The 26,225-nt window shown below is 34.4% G+C and overlaps 1 protein-coding gene and 1 long non-coding RNA gene across 6 annotated transcripts; both read right to left on the bottom strand.

The window, feature by feature from the left end:
• LOC148597642 (uncharacterized) lies at positions 1–26,225 on the bottom strand. Of its 2 annotated transcripts, none has more exons than XM_088562730.1 (8): positions 26,127–26,225; positions 23,512–23,850; positions 21,978–22,231; positions 20,054–20,168; positions 18,603–19,015; positions 16,320–16,368; positions 15,786–15,821; positions 1–3,068 (listed from the first exon to the last, which is right to left on the bottom strand). In XM_088562730.1, the coding sequence occupies exons 2-8, from the start codon at positions 23,720–23,722 to the stop codon at positions 1,162–1,164; spliced, it is 2,985 nt and encodes a 994-aa protein (XP_088418856.1). In that variant the 5' UTR covers positions 23,723–23,850; positions 26,127–26,225; the 3' UTR covers positions 1–1,161. The 2 variants fall into 2 exon arrangements, with proteins under 2 accessions (XP_088418856.1, XP_088418857.1); XM_088562731.1 differs by having other exon boundaries at positions 18,603–19,012.
• Positions 7,222–12,788, bottom strand: LOC148597643 (uncharacterized). 4 transcript variants are annotated; one of them, XR_015918822.1, is made up of 2 exons: positions 7,920–12,788; positions 7,222–7,879 (listed from the first exon to the last, which is right to left on the bottom strand). It is a non-coding gene; the product is annotated as an uncharacterized LOC148597643 (long non-coding RNA). The 4 variants fall into 4 exon arrangements; XR_015918823.1 differs by having other exon boundaries at positions 7,222–7,832; XR_015918824.1 differs by having other exon boundaries at positions 7,967–12,788.

Here is a 26,225-nt window from a genome sequence, read left to right as displayed (position 1 = left end):
AACCGATAATATTTTTATTTTCTCCTAAAAATCTCTATTTACACCAAATAATAAGAATGTACAAAGTAATATGACTTAGATTTACAGTTTAAAATATTTTTTTTTATACCTCAAAAGATTTGAAAACTATTTTCCTGGAAAATAAAAACATAATAGAAACATAATTTAAGAAAAATACAACTTTTGTTTACATAATATCATTTTAATCTGTTTCAGTTCGATGAGTTGAATGAAATCCAGTAAAATCTTGAAATAACACCCTAAAAAACTCTAACTACGTTTTTTTCCACATATCCACAAAAAAAATGTTGACATTTTTTAATTCAGTACCAGTAGTTAAAAATCAAAACAAAACAAGTCCCCACAACAGGAAGTTAAAAACTTAAAATATAAAAATAAATCAGGGAACAAAACTTACAAATATGAAAACATCCACTGTCTGTAACATTCTAGAAAATTTGAATAAAAAACAACTTTTTTTCCTCAAAACATAAAAATAATTATATTTTCTGATTAAAAATGAAAAGTTGAATAAAACAAGACCCCACAAGTCATGTCAAATATTGAATATAAAAATTATAAAATGTTGTCAAAGATGACTGCATATTAATTTTGTGATATTTGAAGCAGAGAAATTTTGAAAAAACAACTTTTTTTACCAAATCTAAAAATTATTACTTTAATCTGAAGCAGAACGATGAGTTGAGTAAAACAAGACCCCACAACATGGGTCAAAAACTTAAAATATAAAAATAAATCACTAAAATCAACTCAAAATACAAAACTTCCACTGTACAGAACATTCCAGAAAATTTTGAAAAACAATGTTTTTTACCAAATCTAAAAATTATTAATTTTAACTGATGCAGAACGATGAGTCGAGTAAAACAAGACCCCACAACATGGGTCAAAAACTTAAAATATAAAAATAAATCACTAAAATCAACACAAAATACAAAACTTCCACTGTACAGAACATTCCAGAAAATTTTGAAAAACAACTTTTTTCTCACAAATCATAAAAATAATTATATATTCTGATTCAGCATAAAAAGTTGATTAAAACAAGACCCCACAAGTGATATCTCATTCTTAAAATAAAAGAAATAAAAGGTCATAAAAAATAAATCATGTGCAGATTATTGATATAAAGAATGAATATCAATGTTTAATGTAACTCCTTAAAAGTTGTTTAATTGATTCATCAACCAATCGTAAATCTAAAGGTGTGGGACCCAACCTGATTCTCTGAGTTGGGTCAGCATTATTCTGTAACAACAATCTCACAATGTCAATATGACCCCAGTAACATGCACCATACAGTGGAGTCTGTCCTAACACACCACTATTACACTGTGACACATCAACATTTCTATCTAACAACAATCTCACAATGTCAATATGACCCCCCACACATGCACCATACAGTGGAGTCTCTCCTAACCCACCACTATTACACTGTGACACATCAACATTTCTATCTAGACACATTCTCACAGTATTAATATCACCATGGTAACATGCCTCACACAAAACATCTTGAATGTTTACACCATTTGTTATTAACAGTTGTACAATATTTACATGGCCATTCTCATAACTATAGTACAAAGGTGAACGTCCGAATATACTATCTGTTTTGTTTACATTACATTTTATAGAAATGAGATATTTAACTAATTCATAAAAACCAATCTTTGAGGCTTCAATCATTGGTGTACTAGTATAAAATTTACGTTTGTTAAAAAAGTATCTATTTTTATCTATAAGACATTTATCATCCAACTCAAGGAATAATTGTTTACATGAATCTGTGTGTTCTTTTATATATCCCATCACTTTATCTTTATATCTTTTTTCTTTCAACTGTTGATTATCAAAGAATGACTTTCCATCTTGTTCTTTGAGATCTCTGAATATTCTGTCAAAGTAAACAATCTCAGTATCATCAGATAAATACAGGAAGGAATCATCTTGTTCTAGATTTTGACCTGATTTAAGTTTGAATCTTTCTGCTATGAATGATGAAGGTGAATATTCAATGAAAAGTTCCACAAGTTTTTGACCACAAGTTACAGCAACCATATCATACAGTTTATCATGGGCTATACTGTAGACTGATCCTGTTTTCTTGATATATGTTCCATCAAGTTTATGGAAGGTGTCAACAAGTTGTTTTCTTTTCAGTTCTATTTTTAGATTGATATCAAAATTAGCCACTATTTCTGTTACTTTCACTTTAACATTTTCTGATGTTGTTCTTGGATTCATATACAATTCTTCTAATTCATTTGGAAACAATACACATAATACCAAGGCACAGAACTCAAAATGTTTATTTTCTATCATGTCTTTGATATCATTCTTTATACTATCAACAGGAGATGTGAAAAGTTCAGTCAACTGCTCTACTTGTTTTCCCTTCGACATTTTACACAGCAATGGAAAAAAGGAGCACCTGTCCATCACTTTATCCATTATTTGTAAGTTATATTCTGATAGAGTTGTGTACTTGCTGATCATATTATGTCTTTCTTTAGGCAGTAAGCAATAATTCTTGGATTGTAAGTCTACTGATGGTTTGTTGAACATCTTCATTGACTCGAATTTTGCATCCTTTGATATTTGCAAACGACATGAAATAAGAATTATCATTCGTCCATAAGTTACCCCCTTTTTATCTGATTTTGCATCTTTTCGGTTTTTATTTTCAGAAAGAAGTAATTGCTCAATTTTGTCAGCCTGTTCTTTCCATGCTTGTAAGTCTTGTTCATTAATAAAATTCTTCCCACAAAAATCATCTATGACAAAAACTTGATTCTTTTTTAAATCTCTGTATTGTACAATATCAGCAGGAGAGGATACAATTGGGATAACATCATATTTCTCTTTTGATTGTAATTCTAGAGCTACATGGTGTATAATTGAAGATTTCCCTGATCCAGAACTTCCAGTAACAAGAACCACACCATTTTCTTGAACCAATCTGGTCACCTGTTCTGTTGCCCTAGTAACAGTAAATGTTACTTCATCTTCCTGCCATTGTTCAATGTAACTCTGATATTTTTCTATAATAAAAAAAAATTATGTTTAATTATTTGTGTATCAAAAATAATAAAATGTTTAGCAGAATGACACAACAATTTAATTTGAAACCTGAATAGTATGGAAAAGTATGGCAAGCCAAAGTGGACAAAAATAAGTCTTTTCTAATATTAAAAAAATGATTTTTTTAATATCATAAATTCATTTTTTTAATATCACAAAACCTTTCTTTAATTTAAAAAAAAAAATTTTTGATATTAAAAATTCAATTAAATTTCTAATATTAAAAATGGTTTTTAATATTAGAAATTGATTTTCTGGTATTACATGTTGGATTTGTCTTATTCAATTATGATTAGAAAATCATTTTATAATATAAAAAAAATGTGACTGATTTTGCAATATTGCAAAGTGATTTTTTAATACATTTGTATTACAAAATCAATTTCTAATATTACAAATTCATTTTACAATATTACTAAATGTGTGATATTTTATAATAGTACTAAATCAGGAATTTGTAATATTCGAAAATGAATTTTTAATATTACTTAATGAATTTCTAAAATAATATCAAAAAATGTTTTTTTTTTAATATTACAAATATATTTTCTAATATTACAAATTCATTTTCTGATATTACAAATTGGACTTTTGATATCACAGATCCCTTTTTTAATATTAAAAATTCAACTGAATTTCTTATATTAAAAAAGGACTTTTTAATACAATTACAATTCTTTTCCTTGTTTGTCCAGCCCAAACTTGACTTTTTATAAGCAACTCGGCGTGTGTTTCTAGAAAAGCAGAGGACGCTTACCCCACCAGTGCACCTGGTCCATGCTCCCAGTTTTCAGTGGAGTTGCTCATTTGCTTTTGTTCCTTTGTATGTTTGATTTTAGTAACTTTATGTTCTTTGTTGTGTATGTCTGTTTTCCGTGTCCGGTCTTTGTCCCTGGATTGCATTCTTTTAATTACCGCTATAACCTTGGTTCCCTTGATTACTCTTTTAATATTAGAAAATCATTTTGTACTATAAACAAATGTGACTGATTTTGCAATATTGCAAAGTGATTTTTAAATTTTACAAATTCTTTTTTTTAATATTACAAATTCATTTCCTAATATTACAAATTCAATTTGTAATATTACTAAATGTATGATATATTGTAATATTAGAAAATGAATTATTAATATTTCAAAATCAATTTCTGATATTAAAAAAATATTTTCTGATATAAAAAAATGATTTTGTAACATTAAAAAATTATTTTGTAATATTACAAAATATTGATTTTTGTCCACCTCGACTTGCCATAGACAAGGATGGGTATTCTATATGCTGCACCCACGGCAGAAAGTATGTTCCCTGTTCATATTGTCTTTATATTACCAGTATTGTCTCTATTCTATTGTCTCAGTATTGTCTCTGTTTCTGTTGTCTTTGTATTGTCTCTGTTCCAGTTGTTTCACTATTGTCTGTTTTTATTGTCTCAGTATTGTCTCTGTTCCTATCGTCTCCATTTCTGTTGTCTTTGCATTGTCTCTGTCCCAGTTGTATCAGTATTGTCTCTGTACCAGTTGTCTCAGTATTGTCTCTTTCTATTGTTCCAATATTGTCCCTGTTCTTGTTGTCTCAGTATTTGTGTCTGTTCATATTGTCTGTGTTCCCGTTGTCATTGTATTGTCTCTGTTCCTGTTGTTTCAGTACTTTTGTCTGTTCATATTGTCTCAGTATTTGTCTCTGTACATATTGTCTTTGTTCTTGTTGTCTTTGTATTGTCTCTGTTTCTGTTGTCTCAGTAGTTGTGTCTGTCATATTGTCTCTGTTCCTATTGTCTCAGTATTGTCTCTGTTCCTGTTGTCTCAGTATTTGTGTCTATTCATATTGTCTCAGAATTTGTCTCTTTACATAATGTGTTTGTTCTTGTTGTCTTTGTATTGCCCCTGTTCTTGTTGTCTCAGTATTTGTATCTGTTCATATTGTCTCTGTTCCTGTTGTCTCAGTATTTGTGTCTGTTCATATTGTCTCGTTCCTGTTGTCTCATTATTACCTTTATTCTTGTTGTCTTTGTATTTTCTTTGATCCTGTTGTCTCAGTATTAGTGTCTATACTTTGTCTCCAACCCCATTATCTAACAACAGTCTTTGCCCAGCTGTATAACCACTGTCTTTATCTCTTTTGTCTCTGTCTAACCACTGTCTCTGTCCCAGTTGTCTATACTTTGTCTCCAACTCAGTTGTCGAACCGCAGTCTTTGCCCGCCTGGCTAAACATTTCCTATAATTCTGTTATCTAACCACTGTCTCTATCTCTGTTGTCTCTGTCCCAGTTGTCTAAACTATGTCTACAACCCCAATGTATAACCAGTCTTTGCCTGCCTGTCAAATCACTGTCTTGAACTCTGTTATCTAACCACTGTCTTTATTTGCTTTCTGACCACAATCTCTGTCCCAGGTGTCTAAACTTTGTCTCTGTCCACATTGCCTAACCACATTTTTAATCTCTGTCTCCATCCTCAACGTCTCCAACCCCTTTGACTTAACACTGTCTCTGTCCCATTTATTCATTTGTCCACAACCAGAGTGTCTAAAAACTGTCTTTATCGTACTGTTTCTGTCCCAGTTGTCTTAACTTTGTCTCCAACCATACTGTCTAACCAGAGTTTCATTCTCCTCTGCCTTTACTTTGATTCCAACCCGTTTGTCTAACAACTGCCTCTGTCTTAGTCTAAACTTTGATTCCAAACCCTCTAACAACTGTCTCTGTCTTAGTTGACTTAACGTTGTCTCCTACATTACTGTCTCACCACTGTCTCAGTTGTCTTTACATGGTCTCCAACCCAACTGTCTAACTACTGTCTCTGTCCCAGTTGTCTTAACTTTGTATCCTACCAAACTGTCTATCCACCGTCTATATTTCTGTTGCCTAAACACTGTCTTTGCACCTCTTGTGTAAACTTCTTCTCCAACTCCACTGTCTAACCTTTGAAGTTGTCTCTTTTATCTTACCACTGTCTCTGTCACAGTTGTCTAAAATTTGTCTCCAACTTTACTGTCCAACAACTCTTTCTCCATTGTCTAAACCTTGTCTCAAACCCATCTGTCTAACCACAGTCTCTGTTCCATTTGATAAAAGTTTGTCTCCAACCCCATTGTCTGTCTCAGTTGTCTAAACCTTGTTTCCAACACCAATGTCTAACCAATGTCTCTGCCCCAGTTTTCTAAACTTTGTCTCCAAATCCTCTGTCTCTGTCCCTATTGTATAAACTTTGTCTCTAACCCTACTGTCTAACCATTGTATTTGTCTCTCTTATCTAGCCAGTCTCAGTCCCAGTTGTCTAAATCCTGGTGTCCAATACAAATGTTTAACCAATATCCCTATCCCCATTGTCTAAAATTTGTGTATGTCCCCATTGTCTAACCACTTTTTTCATCTCTGTTGTATAAGCACTGCCTCTGACCTAATTGTCTAAACTTTGTCTCCAACCCCACTGTCTAACCAAAGTCTTTTCCTGGCTGTCTAACCACTGTTTCTGACCTCAGTGTCTAAACTTTGTCTCCAACCCCCACTGTCTTACCACAGTATTAGCCTTGATGTCTAAAACCCTTCTGTCTAACTACTGTAATTATCCTAGTTGTCTGACCACTGTCTATGCCCCAGTTGTCTAAACAATATCTTTGTGCCTCCTATCTAACATCTCTACCTCAGTCCTTTCAACATTCCTGTATCCCTGCTGTCTAACATCTCTACCTCAGTCCTTTCAACATTCCTGTATCCCTGCTGTCTAACATCTCTACCTCAGTCCTTTCAACATTCCTGTATCCCTGCTGTCTAACATCTCTACCTCAGTCCTTTCAACATTCCTGTATCTCTGCTGTCTAACATCTCTACCTCAGTCCTTTCAACATTCCTGTATCCCTGCTGTCTAACATCTCTACCTCAGTCCTTTCAACATTCCTGTATCTCTGCTGTCTAACATCTCTACCTCAGTCCTTTCAACATTCCTGTATCCCTGCTGTCTAACATCTCTACCTCAGTCCTTTCAACATTCCTGTATCCCTGCTGTCTAACATCTCTACCTCAGTCCTTTCAACATTCCTGTATCCCTGCTGTCTAACATCTCTACCTCAGTCCTTTCAACATTCCTGTATCCCTGCTGTCTAACATCTCTACCTCAGTCCTTTCAACATTCCTGTATCCCTGCTGTCTAACATCTCTACCTCAGTCCTTTCAACATTCCTGTATCCCTCCTATCTAACATCTCTACCTCAGTCCTTTCAACATTCCTGTATCCCTGCTGTCTAACATCTCTACCTCAGTCCTTTCAACATTCCTGTATCCCTGCTGTCTAACATCTCTACCTCAGTCCTTTCAACATTCCTGTATCTCTGCTGTCTAACATCTCTACCTCAGTCCTTTCAACATTCCTGTATCCCTGCTGTCTAACATCTCTACCTCAGTCCTTTCAACATTCCTGTATCCCTGCTGTCTAACATCTCTACCTCAGTCCTTTCAACATTCCTGTATCCCTGCTGTCTAACATCTCTACCTCAGTCCTTTCAACATTCCTGTATCTCTGCTGTCTAACATCTCTACCTCAGTCCTTTCAACATTCCTGTATCTCTGCTGTCTAACATCTCTACCTCAGTCCTTTCAACATTCCTGTATCCCTGCTGTCTAACATCTCTACCTCAGTCCTTTCAACATTCCTGTATCCCTGCTGTCTAACATCTCTACCTCAGTCCTTTCAACATTCCTGTATCTCTGCTGTCTAACATCTCTACCTCAGTCCTTTCAACATTCCTGTATCCCTGCTGTCTAACATCTCTACCTCAGTCCTTTCCTGTATCCCTGCTGTCTAACATCTCTACCTCAGTCCTTTCAACATTCCTGTATCTCTGCTGTCTAACATCTCTACCTCAGTCCTTTCAACATTCCTGTATCCCTCCTATCTAACATCTCTACCTCAGTCCTTTCCTGTATCCCTGCTGTCTAACATCTCTACCTCAGTCCTTTCAACATTCCTGTATCCCTGCTGTCTAACATCTCTACCTCAGTCCTTTCAACATTCCTGTATCCCTGCTATCTAACATCTCTACCTCAGTCCTTTCAACATTCCTGTATCCCTGCTGTCTAACATCTCTACCTCAGTCCTTTCAACATTCCTGTATCCCTGCTGTCTAACATCTCTACCTCAGTCCTTTCAACATTCCTGTATCCCTGCTGTCTAACATCTCTACCTCAGTCCTTTCAACATTCCTGTATCCCTGCTGTCTAACATCTCTACCTCAGTCCTTTCAACATTCCTGTATCCCTGCTGTCTAACATCTCTACCTCAGTCCTTTTCCTGTATCCCTGCTGTCTAACATCTCTACCTCAGTCCTTTCAACATTCCTGTATCCCTGCTATCTAACATCTCTACCTCAGTCCTTTCAACATTCCTGTATCCCTGCTGTCTAACATCTCTACCTCAGTCCTTTCAACATTCCTGTATCCCTGCTGTCTAACATCTCTACCTCAGTCCTTTCAACATTCCTGTATCCCTGCTGTCTAACATCTCTACCTCAGTCCTTTCAACATTCCTGTATCCCTGCTGTCTAACATCTCTACCTCAGTCCTTTCAACATTCCTGTATCCCTGCTGTCTAACATCTCTACCTCAGTCCTTTTCCTGTATCCCTGCTGTCTAACATCTCTACCTCAGTCCTTTCAACATTCCTGTATCCCTGCTGTCTGGGTCTTTGACATTGTTGTTTAACCTCTATATTTGCTCATGTTTTCTTAACATTGTTTGAGCTAAGTGTCTTTCTTGTTATTGTTGTCTCTGACCCTATCGTCTTCCAATTGTCTCTGTCCCTATCGTCTTCCAATTGTCTTTGTCCCTATCATCTTCCAATTGTCTCTGTCCCTATCATCTTCCAATTGTCTTTGTCCTTATCATCTCCCAATTGTCTCTGTCCCTATCGTCTTCCAATTGTCTCTGACCCTATCGTCTTCCAATTGTCTCTAACCCTATCATCTTCCAATTGTCTCTGTCCCTATCGTCTTCCCTCCCTGTTGTTTTTAACAATGTCTCTGTACCTGCTATCTTATAATTAACTCTTTATCTGTTGTCTCAGTATAGTTTCTGTTCCAATTGTCTCTATACCTGTTGTATCTGCTATGTCTCTGTATCTGCTATCTCAGTATACCCATTTTCCCATGTCATCTTAGCATTGTCTCTTTCCTTGGTGTAGCAGGAATGTTTTTTTTTCTTAGTATATTCTCGTACCCTCTTGTCTCAGTATTGTCTCTGTTCCTGTTGTCTTAGTTTTGTCTCTGTATTTGATGTCTCATTATAGCATTTGTCCCTGTTCATGTTGTCTCAGTTTTGTCTGTTTCTGCTGTCTAAAGTTTGTCTCTGTATCTGATGTCTCAATATAGCATTTGTCACTGTTCAGGTTGTCTCAGCCAGTATTGTCTCTGTTCTTGCTGTATAAATTTTGTCTCTGTATCTGATGTCTCAGTATAGCCTTTGTCCCTGTTCAGGTTGCCTCAGTATTGTCTCTGTTCTTGCTTCCTAAGTTTTGTCTCTGTATCTAATGTCTCAGTATAGCCTTTTTCCCTGTTCAGGTTGCCTCAGTATTGTCTCTGTTCTTGCTTCCTAAGTTTTGTCTCTGTACCTGATGTCTCAGTACAGTTTTTGTGCCTGTTCAGGTTGCCTCAGTATTGTCTCTGTTCTTGCTTCCTAAGTTTTGTCTCTGTTCTTGCTTCCTAAGTTTTGTCTCTGTACCTGATGTCTCAGTACAGTTTTTGTGCCTGTTCAGGTTGCCTCAGTATTGTCTCTGTTCTTGCTTCCTAAGTTTTGTCTCTGTATTTGATGTCTCAGTACAGTCTTTGTGCCTGTTCAGGTTGTCTCAGTATCGTCTTTTTTTGCTGTCTAAAGTTTGTCTCTGTATCTGATGTAACAGTATAACCTTTGTCCCTGTTCAGGTTGTCTCATGTATTTTCTCTGGTCTTGCTGTCTAAGTTTTGTCTCTGTATCTGATGCCTCAGTATAGCCTTTGTACCTGTTCAGATTGTCTCAGTTTTGTCTGTTTCTGTTGTCTAAAGTTTGTCTCTGTATCTGATGTCTCAGTATAGCATTTGTCACTGTTCAGGTTGTCTCAGCCAGTATTGTCTCTGTTCTTGCTGTATAAATTTTGTCTCTGTATCTGATGTCTCAGTATAGTCTTTGTCCCTGTTCAGGTTCTGTCAGTATTGTCTCTAATCTGGCTGTCTAATTTTTGTCTCTGTATCTGATGTCTCAGTATAGCCTTTGTCCCGGTTAAGTCTGTCTCAGTATTGTCTCTGTTCTTGCTGTCTTAGTTTGTCTCTGTGTCTGATGTCTCAATACAGCCTTTGTCACTCAGTAATGTCTTCATTCCTTGATGTCTGTCCAGACGTTTTTTCTGCCTGTTGTCTCAATTTGTCACTGTATCAGTCATCCATATATATTTACGAACTCTCTTATCTCACTATTGTCTCTGGTTTTGTCTCAATATTTTCTCTGTTTCTGTCACCCCAGTTTTGTCATTGTTCCTGTTGTCTTAGTGTTTTCTCTCTATCATCGCAGAATTCTCTCTTCCTGGTATAAAGTATTATTCTATTTCTGTTGTCTCTGTATAGTATTGTCTCAGAATTGTCCCTGTTCATGTTGTCTCAGTATTGTGTCCCTCCCTGTTGATTCAGTAATATCTGTCATTAATTTGTTCAATTTTTTTTTCAAAACTGTTTTTCTTCCAGTCGTCTCAGTATTATCCTTGTTCCTCTTGTCTCACAATTGATTCCAATTTTGTTGTCTAAAAATGCATTTTCTCTGTCCCTGTTTGAAACCTGAATAGTAAGGACAAGTATGGCAAGCCTAAGTGGACAAAAATAAGTGTTTTCTAATATTAAAAAAATGATTTTTTAATATTACAAATTCATTTTTTTTAATACAACAAATTTGATTTCTAATATTACGAAACCCTTCTTTATTATTAAAAATCATTTTTGATATTAAAAATTCAAAATGAATCTTTAATATTACTAAATGAATTACTAATATTAAAAAAATTATTTTTTAATATCAGAAATTGATTTTCGAATATACAAAATTAATGTCTGATATCAAAAAAATATTTTCCAATATGACAAAAAACAATTTTAATATTAAAAAATTGTTTTCTAATATTACAAAATATTGATTTTTGTTCACTTTTGCCTGCCATAGACAAAGATGGGTATTCTATATGCTGCATCCATTGCAGAAGGTATGTTCTCTGTTCATATTGTCTTTATATTGTCTCTGTTCTTGTTCTCTCAGTATTGTCTCTGTTCCAGTTGTCTCAGTACTGTCTTTGTTGATGTTGTCTCAGAATTGTCTGTGTTCATGTTGTCTCAGTACTTGTGTCTGTTCATATTGTCTCATTCCTGTTGTCTCATTATTACCTTTATTCTTGTTGTCTTTGTATTGTCTCTGTCCCTGTTGTGTCAGTATTGTCTCTGTTCCAGTTGTCTAAGTATTGTCTCTGTTTCTATTGTCTCAGTATTATTTCTGTTCCTATTGTCTCAATATTGTCTGTTTCTATTGTCTCTGTTCCTATTGTTTAAATATTGTCTCGGCTTCTGTTGTCTCATTACTACCTATATTCTTGTTGTCTTTGTATTGTCTCTGTTCATGTTGTCTCAGTTTTGTGTCTGTTCATATTGTCTTTGTTCCTATTGTCTCAGTATTGTCTCTGTTTCTATTGTTTCTGTTTCTTTTGTCTCAGTATTGTCTCTTTTCGTATTGTCTCTGTTTCTGATGTCTATGTATTGTCTCTGTTGTGTTGTAACAGTATTTTCTTTGTTCCTGTTGTCTCATTACTACCTATGTTCTTGTTGTCTCAGTACTGTCTCTGTGCCTGTTGTTTTTGTATCGTCTCTGTTCCTGTTGTCTCAATATTTGTGTCCTGTTCATATTGTCTCTGTTCCCTTTGTTTCAGAATTGTCTCTGTATTAAATGATTTTTTAATATTACAAATTCATTTTTTTAATATAACGAATTTGATTTCTAATATTACAAAACCCTTTTTTATTATTAAAAAACATTTTTTGCTATTAAAACTTCAATTGTTGTGGGATTTTTTTTAATATTAGAAATTCATTTTGTCATATTAAAAAAATGTGATTGATTTTGCAATATTGCAAAGTGATTTTTTAATATTACAAATTAGTTTTCTAATATTACAAATTTAATTTGTAATATTACTAAATGTGTGATATTTTGTAATATTACTAAATCAGGAATTTGTAATATTAGAAAATAAATTTCTAATATTAAAAAATGTTTTTTTTTATATTAGAAATTGATTTTCGAATATCAAAAAAGTATATTTTCTAATATTACAAAATAAGTGTTTTATAATATTAAAAAAATGAATTTTTATTGTTAGAAAATGATTTTCTGATATTACAAATTGAATTTGTTATATTCAATTAGGATTTTTTAATATTAGAAAAACATTTTGAAATATAAATCATTATGACTGATTTTGCAATATTGCAAAGTGATTTTTTTAATTTAACATGTTTATTTTCTAATATTACAAATTTATTTCCTAATATTCCAAATTCAATTTGTAATATTACTAAATGTGTGATATTTTGTAATATTACTGAATCAGGAATATGTAATATTAAAAAATGAATTTTTAATATTACAAAATTAATTTTTAGGATTACAAAATATTGATTTTTGTCCACCTTGGCCAGCCATAGACAAAGATGGGTATTCTATATGCTGCATCCATGGCGGAAAGTATTGTCCCTATTCATATTGTCTTTGTACTGTCTCTGTTCCTGTTGTCTCAGTACTGTCTCTGTTCCTATGGTCTCATTACTACCTATGTTCTTGTTGCATCAGTACTGTCTCATTACTACCTATATTCTTGTTGTCTCAGTACTGTCTCTGTTCCTGTTGTCTTTGAATTGTCTCCATTCCTGTTGTCTCAGTATTGTCTCTGTTCCTATCGTCTCTGTATTGTCTCTGTTCCTATTGTCTCAGTATTATCTCTGTTCCTGTTGTCTTTGTATTGTCTCTGTCCTTGTTGTGTCAGTATTGTCTCTGTTTCTATTGTCTCAGTATTTTTCATGTTCCTATTGTCTCAGTATTGTTTGTGTTCCTGTTGTCTCAGTATTGTCTCTGTTCCTGTTGTATCAGTATTGTCTCTGTTCCTGTTGTTTATGTATTGTGTCTGTTCCTGTTGTCTTTGTATTGTCTCTGTTCTTGTTTTCTTTGTATTGTCTCTGTCCTTGTTGTGTCAGTAAAGTCTCTGTTCCTATTGTCTCAGTATCATCCCTGTTCCTATTGTCTCAGTATTGTCTCTGTTCCTGTTGTTTATGTATTGTGTCTGTTCCTTTTGTCTCATTTTTGTCTTTGTTCCTGTTGTTTTTGTATTTTCTTTGTTTTTTGTTCCTGTTGTCTAATTATTGTCTCTGTTCCTGTTGTCTCAGCATTGTCTCTGATTCTGTTGTCTTTGTATTGTCCCTGTTTCTATTGTCTCAGTAATGTCTCTGTTTCAGTTGTCTCAGTATTGTTTTTGTTCCTGTTGTATATGTTTTATATCTGTCACTGTTGTCTGTATATTGTCTCTGTTCCTGTTGTCTCAGTATTGTCTCTGTTCCTGTTGTTTATGTATTGTGTCTGTTCCTGTTGTCTTTGTATAGTCTCTGTTCCTGTTGTCTTATTTTTGTCTCTGTTCGTGTTGTCTCATTATTGTCTCTGATCCTGTTGTCTTAGTATTGTCTCTGCCTTTGCTGATTTATCATTGTTGCTGTTCTTTTTTGTCTCAGTATTGTCTTTGTATTTGTTTTCTTACTATATTTTCTTACACTGTTGTCTCAGTTTTTGCCTTTGAATCTGGTGTCTCAGTTTAAAATCTCAGTTTTGTTCTTTACTTGTCATCTCATTATAGTGTCTTACCCTGTTGTCTCAATATGGTCTTTTTTCTGGTTGTCTCAATATTCTCACTGCTTCAGATATCTCAGAATTGTTCCCATTCCTGTTGTCTCAGTATTGCCTATGTATCTGGTGTCTCAGTCTAAAATCTGTTACTGTTGTCTCAGTTTTGATTCTTTACTAATTGTCTCAGTATAATCTCTCACACTGTTGTCTCAATATTGTCTTATTCAAGTTGTCTCAGTATTGTCAATGCTTCAGTTATCCCAGAATTGTTCCCAATCCTGTTGTCTTAGTGTTGCATTTGTTAATGTCACCTCAGTATTGTCTTTGTTCCTGATGTCTTAGCATTGTCTGTTGCTGTTGTCTCAGTATTTTCTCTTACCCTATCGCTTTAGCATTGTCTCCAGCTATGTCATCTCAGTAAATTCTTTTCCCTTTGTCGTGTTAGCATTGTTTTAATGTTGTCTGTGCTCCTGTAGCCTCATTTTTGCTTTTTAATATATTGTCTCAGAATATTCTCCTTCCCTATTGTCTTAGCATTGTCTTCAATCCTATTGTCTCAGTATATTCTTTTTCTTTTGCCTTAGATTTATCCCTGTATCTGTTGAGTATTGTCTTTTTTCCTGTCGTCTCAGTATTGTCTCTGTTCCTGTTGTCTAAGATATCTTAGAATTATGTCAGTCAGAGTCTATCTCAAATATTTCAGTATTGTCTCTGTTCCTATTGTCTAAGATATCTTCGAATTATGCCAGTCAGATTTTATCTCAAATATTTCAGTATTGTCTCTGTTCCTGTTGTCACAGTATACTCTTTGTTCCTGATGTTGCAGTATTATCTCTGTTTCTGTTGTCTCAATAATGTTTCTGTACATACTGTCTCTGTATTGTCTCTGTTCCTGTTGTCTCAATGTCTCTGTACATATTTCTCCGCTCAGTATTGTCTCTGTTCCTTTTTGTCAATGTATTGTATCTGTCCCTGTTGTGTAAGTATCATCTCTGTCCCTGTTGTCTCAGTATTGTCTCTGCCCTGTTGTGGCAGTACCGACTGTCCCTGTTGTGTCAGCATTGTTACTGTCGAATCAGAATTGTCTCTGTCCATGTTTCCTCAGTATTGTCTCTGTTCTTGATGTCTCAGTTTTATCTCTGTTTCTGATGGCTAAGTGTTGTCTCTGTTTCTGTCGGCAAAGTGTTATCTCTGTCCCTGTTGGCTTAGAATTTAGTTTTACTTTTGTCTCAGCATTTATTATCCTGCTGTCACAGTATGGTCTCTGTTTTTTTTTGTCTCAGTATTGCCTCTGTTTATGTTGTCATTGTATTGTCTCGGTCCCTGTAGTCTCAGTATTGTTTTGTCTCTGTTGTCTCAGTATTGTTTTGTCCCTTTTGTTTCAATTTTATCCATTAGTACTATTGTCTATACTTCTTTGATTCTTATTTCTAGAGGATGAAGTCAATTCAACCTTTGACCTAAGAAGCACGGAGACTAATTTTAGTCTAACTGGAATTTATCTTGTAAAGCCAAGTGCAATATAAAATAAAAATTACTTTATATTAGTTTCTATCAACACAAAATGTTTATAGCTCATGTCAAGATTTTGTCAAATTATCAAGAAAATAAATCCTTGTTGTAAAACTGAAACAGGCCTTTTATTTTTGATTTTTTTTAAATATTGATTTATTCAACTTCGTTTTCTTACAGGTAACACCTGCCTCATATTACTGAAAATTGTTGATTGTATAAACCTTTGATTTCCTCACACTTAATTTGATTCATTCAGTCCTATACTTTTCTCCTACCTTTCATATGCATAGGAATGCTACTGTCTAGTTCATCTGAAAGTAAAAATAAAATCATTTTCTACTAAGTGGACAGGAGCAGTATGCAAGGTCAGTTGCTTACAAAAACCAGGAAGTAATTATAAGATTTAGATATTAAGAATCTAACAACTTTAAGAATGCAATACTGAGATATCTCGGACAATACCCAATGATAAAGTTTCAAGTCCTTTAATGACCCAGCCGAGATAAAGAAGTTTCTAATCCAACCAAAGAGTGTCTGTGATTTCATAGTTTTATTTTCTCGTGGTTCTTGGCAGTAAAATGCTAAATGCTATGTGAAATATGTTATTTTTCAGAATAGTAGGGGCCGGTGACCCAGTTTTAAAAATAGTCTTGTTTCCCTTTGTTTCTATGTATGTGTTGTTTTGGTGATGTCATGTTCTTTATTTACAACTTATGGTTGACATATTTGCATGTGTGGTCGTATACAAAAAGAGAGTAAATGTACACCATGATATAAGTTGAAATTTTTACAACATATGACAGACTCACCTATCTTTTTTTCTAGTTTGCTAATATATGCTGTTTTCTCTTGATCGTTCTGCAAAAAAAATATAAAAGATTGAATTACCAAAATATTAACGAAAAAAGATTAAGCATGTGATATGCAAACCTGTTTTCAACAATCAAAGTTTTTTTGTACAAATTAAACTTGACTAGACATGTTCATGGCATAGAAAAGAAGCTGAAAAATTTAGTTAATAAACTTACAAGCAAGTGTACCATTAAAATACTCTTAGCCTCATATCAATCCCAAGAATCTTATAAGGAAGACTTGAGCTTAATGACATGGTAGTTATTGTTGTGTAGCAGACGACGTTTAGATAGTGGGTGGAGCTACATACATATAAGTCATGTGATGAAGAGATTGAAAGAGAAAAGTTCTCAAACAGTTTACACATTTGAAATGAAAATATAATGATTATAGGTATGGTAAATATGTCAGAGACACCACTACCACTGGAATGAAAATTTCTATATATTTATACATATTTTATTGACCAAACTTTGTGACAGCTTACATAATAACGGTAAACTTGCTCAGGTTCTAACAAGGGGACAGCTATAACATGTGATATGCAACAGAAACAACATAAAAAATATTTTGGTTGAATAAGAATAAACAGAATAAAATGCCTCATAGGGTGCAGCTTGATATGACCGAAGTTGTCAACCATGAACAGAGTAGGCAAATATGGGCATATCATTCAAGCTTAATACAATTCAGAATGGATTACGATAAAATATTGGACATATAATACAATTCTGAAAAATTAAAATGGCTCAAAGATCTTTAAATTTTCCATTGCAACATTTCCCTAATTTGACAAAATATCCATAAATAAAATGTAGACAAGCGAAACGTTGTACCCTGGGTTGTGTTAAGAATACCACCACTCAACCTGGGAAGCGAGTGGCTGTCCCAATCAGTAAATAGATTGTAGATGAAGGAGGAACCTGAAAAGGGAAGTCATTAAGCAAAAGTAATACATATTTACCAAACACATGTATCTATGCATTCCCCCATATGGAAGCTGAAAAATCTGGTAAGAAAATTTGCACAATGTACTGTTTGAAAAATGACAAGTAGATGAGAAACCTATGATGGGGAGACGCGGCACAATTTATCATGCAAAAATAATATATCATATATCTAATCATTACCTTCAACAGAAGCTTGAAAAACCTGTTTCAAAAAATGTATCGAACAGACAGACAGACTGACAAGGTGATTGTAATATTATAGCCCCTAAAAAAGTCAAAGAATACCCACAGTTTTTCCATGGGATAATTCTTTGATACAGTCCCTGAACTGAATTGTGCACCGATTTGACGGATTGATGACTGCTGACTGACTGATCGCTGACGGATCGATAATCAATGACCGGTGACCGATCTGATCGCAGTTTTATTATGTAAAATTACAGATGATCTGTTAAAATTTAAACAAATGTAAAATAGAAGTATTAATTGTTGTTTTAATCTACTACCTTACGTTTATATGTGGAAAATTGACAAATACAACAAGGGAATCGGTAAAATATATTTAACGCTCTATGGTCACATGATGCAATCACCGGTTTAATGGATTAGTTTGACAGATCGATGACTGATTGGAAACTGATTGGTGATTGATGACCCATTGCAATATTTGTTGAACAGACCGGTTAAGGTACTGTATTATGATTATATCTGTGAACATCTTACAGTGTTAACAATACAATAAAATCAACAAATTCATTGAATATTTTGGGTCCTCACTCTCTGAAATGCTTGAAGTCACAACACCCCCCCCCCCCACCTCCCCAACCCAAAAAATAAATCTGGGCCTTCCTTTGGTGGTGTGGCACCTTATGTAACAGATCTATACACTGATACTCAAGTTACATGTAAAAGCCTGTTTCTGGTCCTTTTTTGTTCCCCTAATTCCTAAACTGCTAAAGTCACAACCCCAAAAATTAATTGTTATTGTATGGCACTGTGTGGTATAATTTCATAAATATCTGTTCAGTTATACTCATTAGTTATTGAGTGGATGTGGAAGTGTCTATGGAAAACGACAACAGCATACCATCAAATTACTGCAATTTTTCTGGCGGTCGTATAATAATAACTGCTATCAATTTTGATACTGACAATATCGCATGTTCGTCAAGATATTTCATATGATACAATCAATATCAAAATTGAAGGTAACTTTTATTCTGTATATATACATTTTGTATTTCAATGACATACAGCCTTGAGTGCTTCTTTGAAATAACCATAACTTACCATAGTTTGTTTTGCAAGTGTTGCTGAATGAACTGCAAGCATTGAAGTATGATCTGTGAGTGTTGCTGAATGATGTGCGAGTGTTGATGTATTGTCCGTGAGTGTTTCTGAATGATCTGCAAGTGTCGCTGAATGATCTGTAAGTGTTGCTGTATGATCTGAGAGTGTCGCTGAATGATCTGAGAGTGTCGCTGAATGATCTGTCAATGTGGCTGAATGGTCTGTGAGTGTCGCTGAATGATCTGCAAGTGTCGCCGAATGATCTGTGAGTGTTGCTGTATTGTCTGTAAGTGTTGCTGAATGATTTGCAATTGTCGTTGAATGATCTGTGAGTGTCGATGAATGATCTGCGAGTGTCGCTGTATGATCTGTTAATGCCACTGAATAATCTTTGAGTGTCTTGTCCAATTCTTCTAGTAACCAAATGAAACAGAAAGTTATTGAAGTTAAACTGCGTAAATAGTTCAATGGATCAGGTTGAAAGAATGTTGACAGATTTGATTCCAATAAAATGCTTTGCATGGCACAGCTTGATAAAATTACAAGGGCCCAACTCTGAGCATTTAAGACAAATACAGACACAACATTTACGCTTAATGCAGTTGAGAGTTTGGATGTAATTAACTTTTGACACAGAATGCAACAGTTAAAAAAATATTTTCATTCAAACATCTTCAGTGTGACTCAATATATACAATTAAACAAATAAACACGCCAAAGAATACTTAAAGTTTCATCACAAGGAGAACAAACTTTGAGATATAATTATATAAACAAATTGTACTCTTTTCCTTTCCTCATTTGTCTACACCAGACTGTCTGACCCTGATGTTCTGTTCTTTTTAACGGCAGCCATGTTTTTTTGCGGATCAAAATATCCCAATCTCAGTTGTATGCAGGATACAAAACGGAACATTCAAACCAAGTTTGGTTCCAATTGGTCAAGTAATGTCAGAGGAAAGATTTCAGAAAGCAATAACATCAAAAATAGCAAAACATGTTGAAAATGGGCAATAACTCGAATATGGCGTAACAGATTACAATGAAAATTTGACCACAGATAGATCTCATTATGTTGAACACCTTTACACTGTTAGAATTTCGCTAAACCTAACGATTTAGGAGATATATGCGAAAAACTACTGTCTGACCCTTATGTTTTATTAATAATATCAGTGACCATACTTTTTGATAGATCAAAAATCCCTCCACCAGTTCTATGCAGGATACCCCACAAAACATTCATACCAAGTTTGGTTCCAATTGGTCAAGTAATGTCGGAAAAGAAAAGTTTTGAAAAAATGTTACCGTCAAAAATAACAGAGGGCAAGTGATGGCAATAGCTAACATGGCATCAGTTAATGTTGTTACTGACTTTTTGGCATCAAAACATGTTTTTTTATTTGCTGTGGTATAAAACTAATTTTTATTGATTTTCAAAATAATCTCACCTATCAATGTCTTGATCATGTCTCTGCAGACTTCTCTATCAAACCTATCAAGGGAGGCTACCCTCAAATCACTACAGTCCTGGTCATATCTACCAGCACCCAGTCTTCTAATTGCCTGCAATAAAATAAAAAAATTCTTTTTAGAATTTTTTTTTTAATAGATCCAGTGAAATTTGTATTAATAGATAAAATTGTTTCATTGGACAGAAATTGGTGTATTTGTAAACATTTTCCATTTGGCTTTTCTGTAAGGCAGTAATATTTCATGGTCTGGCAGGATCCATCATGCACCCCCTCCTCTGTTAGGCAGTAATAGTCCATGGCCTGGCAGGATCCACCATGAACCCCCTCCTCTGTAAGGCAGTAATAGTCCATGGTCTTGCAGGATCCACCATGCACCCACTCCTCTGTAAGGCAGTAATAGTCCATGGTCTGGCAGGATCCATCATGCACCCTTTCCTCTGTTAGGCAGTAATAGTAAATGGCCTGGCAGGATCCACCATGCACCCACTCCTACTCATCAACTTCAAGTACCTCCCCTTACAAAATCAATCAGTCACCAAAGAATATTCTCCCAGATTCTTTTTTACATTGTAAGGCCACACCAATTCAATTTCTTGATCTATGGATTATTCCACCTTAAAAATTGGGGGCAAGCCAGTGATTTGAAAATGTTTATAAAAAAAAATTGTTTTACTTATTAAGACAAAGCTAAAAAAATAAAGGCGAGCAATTTTTTTTTTGCAGAACATAAAATTGTAGGCTTTAACAGTATGTATAAAAAAAAAAGATTGTACGAATCTTCTTTAATTACTAAAATTTTATCACTTTTAATTTAATATATATATTGCTGAGATATTTTATTTCAGTTCACAAAAAATTCTGTGACAACATAAACTGACCACTTTCATATAAGGATGTACTTGCCATGTCTATTTTGTTTTGGTATTCTCAGATTTGTGCTTTGTTCCTTGATCTTTCCTCTTTCTGATATTAGACCTAAACAAAGACCTTTACAAAAGCCATTGAACCATATAATGTAGGTCAAAGTGACTTGCAAGTTATTTAATTGTGGAGCACTTCTCAAGAAGCCTTAATTGAAGACATACATGTATCATCATTAAACCATGGTGATAACATGTCTAGTCAAATATAAGGAACTAAATTAAAATTTTTACCAGTGATTTCAAAACTAATCAAATCAACCCAATATTCATTGGTCAGTAAAACATTATTACTATACACATTGATACAATGTCTACTTCAACTTGACAAAGATTGACAAGCAATATTCACTAGAATGTGGTCAGACATGCGGTGCCAAAGTCATCATATAAATGGTAATCAATGAGAATTTAACCTTTGACCTTAGAAGCACTAAGAGCCTGATTACAGTCTGACAAGAAGTCAACCTGTGATAGTAATGGTAATATAAAGCAAGTACAATGTACATCTTTTTAACAGTTTTGTATCTTCTTCATCATTTAATTTTCATTGCTTATATCTTAAAATTTTGTTCAGTTGAAAGAAAATAAATACTAGTTGTAAAAGGACATTACAATTTTTACTACATATCAGTATATTCAACTTTGTCCTCTCTCAGCTTAAACCTGCCTTGTATTAATTCTAAGCCTTTCTCTGTCATATTATCAGTGGACTTATAAAGCTTTATTATGTGAACACAAAATAGAAAATAAATCTACAAAAAGTATATTGGTTATCTCAGCCCACATACTATAAACTTTAATTTATCTGTTTGAGTGGAAAACAAAATATAACCATATTGTGTGGATGTCAATGTTGACCTGGTCGCCTCTGACAAATACTGGCAGTCATAAAGATATTTCAATCTTTGATTCTAAATATGTATGTACATAAATTTAAACATAGGAATGCATCAACATATTCTGCATATACACTTTACCTCACATAAATCCCACCAAGCCACATTAAAATCCATTTTGCCTATTGTAGCATCTTTATTGTGAGCAATATGATTTCTGTAGTGTTTGATCCTGGCAAGGTCAGCCCCCTCAGATGAATCTGTAGTTTGTGGGAGTTGATCAAACCCTGTTGATGGCCTCGCTACTGCAGGTGATGGTGATCCAAATGGAACAATATTCCGTAACAAACAAATTAGTAAGGTGACATCATAAGTTGTAGATGTAGTAGTATCTCCTGTAAATAAATCAGTAGCATAACATTATTCACTGTAGATGTAGTAGTATCTCCTGTAAAACAAATCAGTAGCTTAACATCGTATGTTATAGATGTAGTAGTACCTCCTGTAAAACAAATCAGTAGCATAACATTATATGTTCTAGATGTAGTAGTATCCCCTGTAAATAAATCAGTAGCATGACATCATTCACTGTAGAGATAGTGGTATCTCCTGTAAAACAAATCAGTAGCATAACATTATTCACTGTAGATGTAGTGGTACCTCCTGTAAAACAAATCAGTAGCATGACATCATACTTAGTATGTTGTAGATGTAGCAATACCCGTATTTCCTGTAAATACATCAGTGTAGTAACATCATATGGTGAAGAACTAGTTTTTCCTTTTGAAATCTTCAAACGCATACCCTACCGGTGCAACTGGTCCATGCTCCCAGTTTTTAGTGAAGTCCGAGTTGCTCATTTGCTTTTGTTACTTTGTATGTATGAATTTAGTTACTTTATGTTCTTTGTTGTGTATGTCTCTTTTCCATGTCTGGCCCATGGCCCTGGATTACATTCTTTTGATTATCGCTATAACCTTGGTTCTCTTGATTACTCTTTCAAACAAATCTTATGCAAAAAAGTTGTACATAATAAACAAATAAAGTAACAGTAAAAATCTGATCCACTGGTAAAATTGTGATCATAAGTTACTAAAGAATCTGTCAGTGTCACAAAGTTGTTTGATGGTGTCGACACTGATATTGAGATAATTACCAACTGTTAAGTGGTTTCAGCAAGTAATTGCAGAGAAAACTGTACACCTCTGTTGCAGCAAGACACAGTCAATATGTTTGATCATGAAATCACAAAATAAGGACATGCCCCCATCCCTGATGAATGTGCGGCCTGGTTAATCATAGTATCATGAATCCCAACAGATTGAAATGTAAGATAAGAGTTTCACAACTGCATCATGTGATAAAGAATATGCATGTAGTATCTTGTCGAAGTTGTAGATATATAGGTACTAAGAAAGATGGACAAATTAACAGATGAACATCATGTGATAAAGAATATACATGTAGTTTCATTCAATTAAATTCACCGGTCTTGTCAAAGTTGCAGACGTATAGCAACTAAGAAAGGAGGACAAAATTACACATGTTATATGTAGTAGATGAACAGACAGACATACGGACATCTTTTAATCAAACAGGCAATATATATATAAAAAAAAATAAGAGAGAGAAATAATTGGTGTCATAGTAACTGTTTGTATAAAAAGAGAATCACCTGATGGAGGAAACAGTAAATCCCATTGTGCTGCATTGATGACCTTTGAACTTTTAAGTTTATTCAGCTTTAACAAGTTATTCTGCAGGACAGTTGTCAGATCTGCAGGAGGAAATCTCTGATCAAACAAATATCTGACAGCTTGTGGTGCCACCTTCACCACCAGGTTAACCAGTCTGAGAAAATCTGTTTCTTCTTCTGACAATGACATTATTGAAGGTGTTGACTGACAATGGCTTTAAAAATTGGAACAAGCATATATCATCTCACCCAAGAGGTGGGTTACTCTGTACTGCTCTGATGATCGTAATGTTGAATTGTAGGTACATGTACGTATGGCTGAAATGATAAAATGACAATTACTTAGCGATTCTCATGTGATAATAAAGATTTTTTAAAGAATTTATTTTTCTCCTTAGTACATACCGGTATGGTCATTTATGACCTTGCAGTGCTAGAGTTATCTCTCTTTGTTTAGAAAACACTGACTTCAATTCTATTGAAAATACAACAGCTGACAACTTTTAACTATATTTTTTTTAATTCTTGCAACTTAAACCTATTTCACTGCCTAAATTATGCCCTATGCCGAAGATGTATGCATATTTTTATGAATATTTTATCTACACCGCATGTACTAAAAGTTATGGCTCACACTAACTTGGGCTCAAAGGGGTCACTTTTGTTAAAATTGGGTACAGGGAGGAGCTGGGGCTGGAAAAACACATCCATTCATGTATTTGTCTGCAAGAAATACATACCCGTGCATATATTCTACTACTGAGTACAAGTCAAGGGACTTTATATTACACACCCTGTGTGTACCTTAAATCTTTGAATTAAGAGACCCATGGATAAATAACAGCCCATTGACATAGAAAAGGGAAAAAATATGACCCAATTATATAGTTCAACTCTAGAAAAACAGACCCATTATAGTGGCACCACTGTATATAATTGTAAATAAGAAGTGACCCCCCCCCACCCATGCTCAGGTTTTCTTCAGTTAAGCAGGAATATTCAAGTAAAATTTGAACATGTGAACAAATTTCAGTAAGCATTTGTTGAGACAATGTCATGTTTGAAATCTTAGTACAGTTGTAATGCTATACAACAAAATTGTAATGGTATTAAGTGTTTTTCTTATGAAAGCCAATCTCCGCCTTATAGCCCTATAGTCACTACCTAATTAACCATGTATCAACTTGCAAGTTTATATGCTATACAGGATGTGAAAAAAATCAGAACGCATGAGTACTACTTATTACAAATCTGCAAACTATTTTGGTTATCCTGTTTCAATTTGCATAAAGAGGCTTGTTTAATAGGTGTATAGCTTTAGAATATTGAATATACCCTCTATAGGAGATTGATGGAAGATTGAAGCATGTACAGATTGTGGCAATATTCAGCACTATACAGAACAGTACCACAACCTATCTGTTCAGCATATATTGATATATGTACATGTATATACTGATCCTCTACAGAGGGGAGGGGGATCAGACATATCAGATACAGTATACATGTAATTGTACATTATTTTGTGCCAATAGAATTAATATTATGAGGATAATATGAGATGCCAATGTATTATTTTTCTGCTTGTTCTAATTGTATTATTTATTTCTAAATTTGATCCCAACCAGCCCCCCCCCCTTAAATCATAGTAATATGGCATTTCCCTGTAATAAATCAGAACAAACAGCCCAGTAAATATTCAGTCACGTTACATGTAGGTGTAAACAAACAGTCTAGTTACATGTAGATATTAATAAAACAGCCCAGTAAGTATTCAGTCAGGTTACATGTAGATGTAAACAAACAGCCCAGTAAGTATTCAGTCCGCCTACTCTTATTACGGTTCAAAATGTCAACAAAACAGGGTCTCTCGTGGAAAATTATCGAAACTTCAATATTAAATGTAATTTTTGTAACAAATTTGGTATCAGCATACAGGAAAATGATTTCGGAATCGAACTAGGTAGGTGTGACATGCACAATTTCAACTTGAAAGTCATTACAAGCGGCTGAAGCCTGAAGGGCGGTACTGCGCGGTACCTCTGAATCTCCAACTTTTTGTATTGCACATCGTTCTGACCCCAACCCGACACATAAATATCCAAATAAAAAAGAGGAGGGTTCCAAGGTCAGGGGAAATTCGGACTAGCTCCGCGGTACAGCTGAATCTCCAACTTTTCGTATGGCACATCGTTCTGACCCCAACCTAACATATCAATATCCAAATAAAAAAGAGAAGAATTGCAGGGTCAGAGGAAATTCGAACTAGGGTCGACTATCAATGCCCAAGTAGAAGCATTGATAGTCGCCCCGTTTAATAGTATTCCCCCCACAGACAGAAACAAGTGCCTGTGCAATGCCTACCCCTATTAAAATTTATCTTTATCTTCACTATAGACTCGAGAGAAATTCATATTATTACAGTTGCCTTTTAGGTGAATAATACAATTGCAAAGGATTTTTTTTACTTTCGGTTTTGATTAATCCTGGTTGTCTTTTTATTCGTAATCACAACAGTAGGCGTTGCTACTTTAGTATTAGAGAAGTCGACGTTCAGAACTCGACGCATGTCTCAGTGAAACAGAAACTCTTACCAAAATACTTCAAAAAGCATGAAAGGGCGAGATCCAACTGGAAAGCCCCACCTTCTCTTCCTTTCTATCAGGTTTATCTGGTAGGGTCTAAAATGTGTA

This window comes from Perna viridis, chromosome 15, assembly GCF_037379345.1.
Source record: "Perna viridis isolate PV_CMFRI_1.1 ecotype Kerala chromosome 15, ASM3737934v1, whole genome shotgun sequence".
Lineage (NCBI taxonomy): Eukaryota > Metazoa > Mollusca > Bivalvia > Mytilida > Mytilidae > Perna > Perna viridis.
Note: the sequence above shows the minus strand (reverse complement) of the source record. Positions and strands in the feature narration are given on the sequence as shown.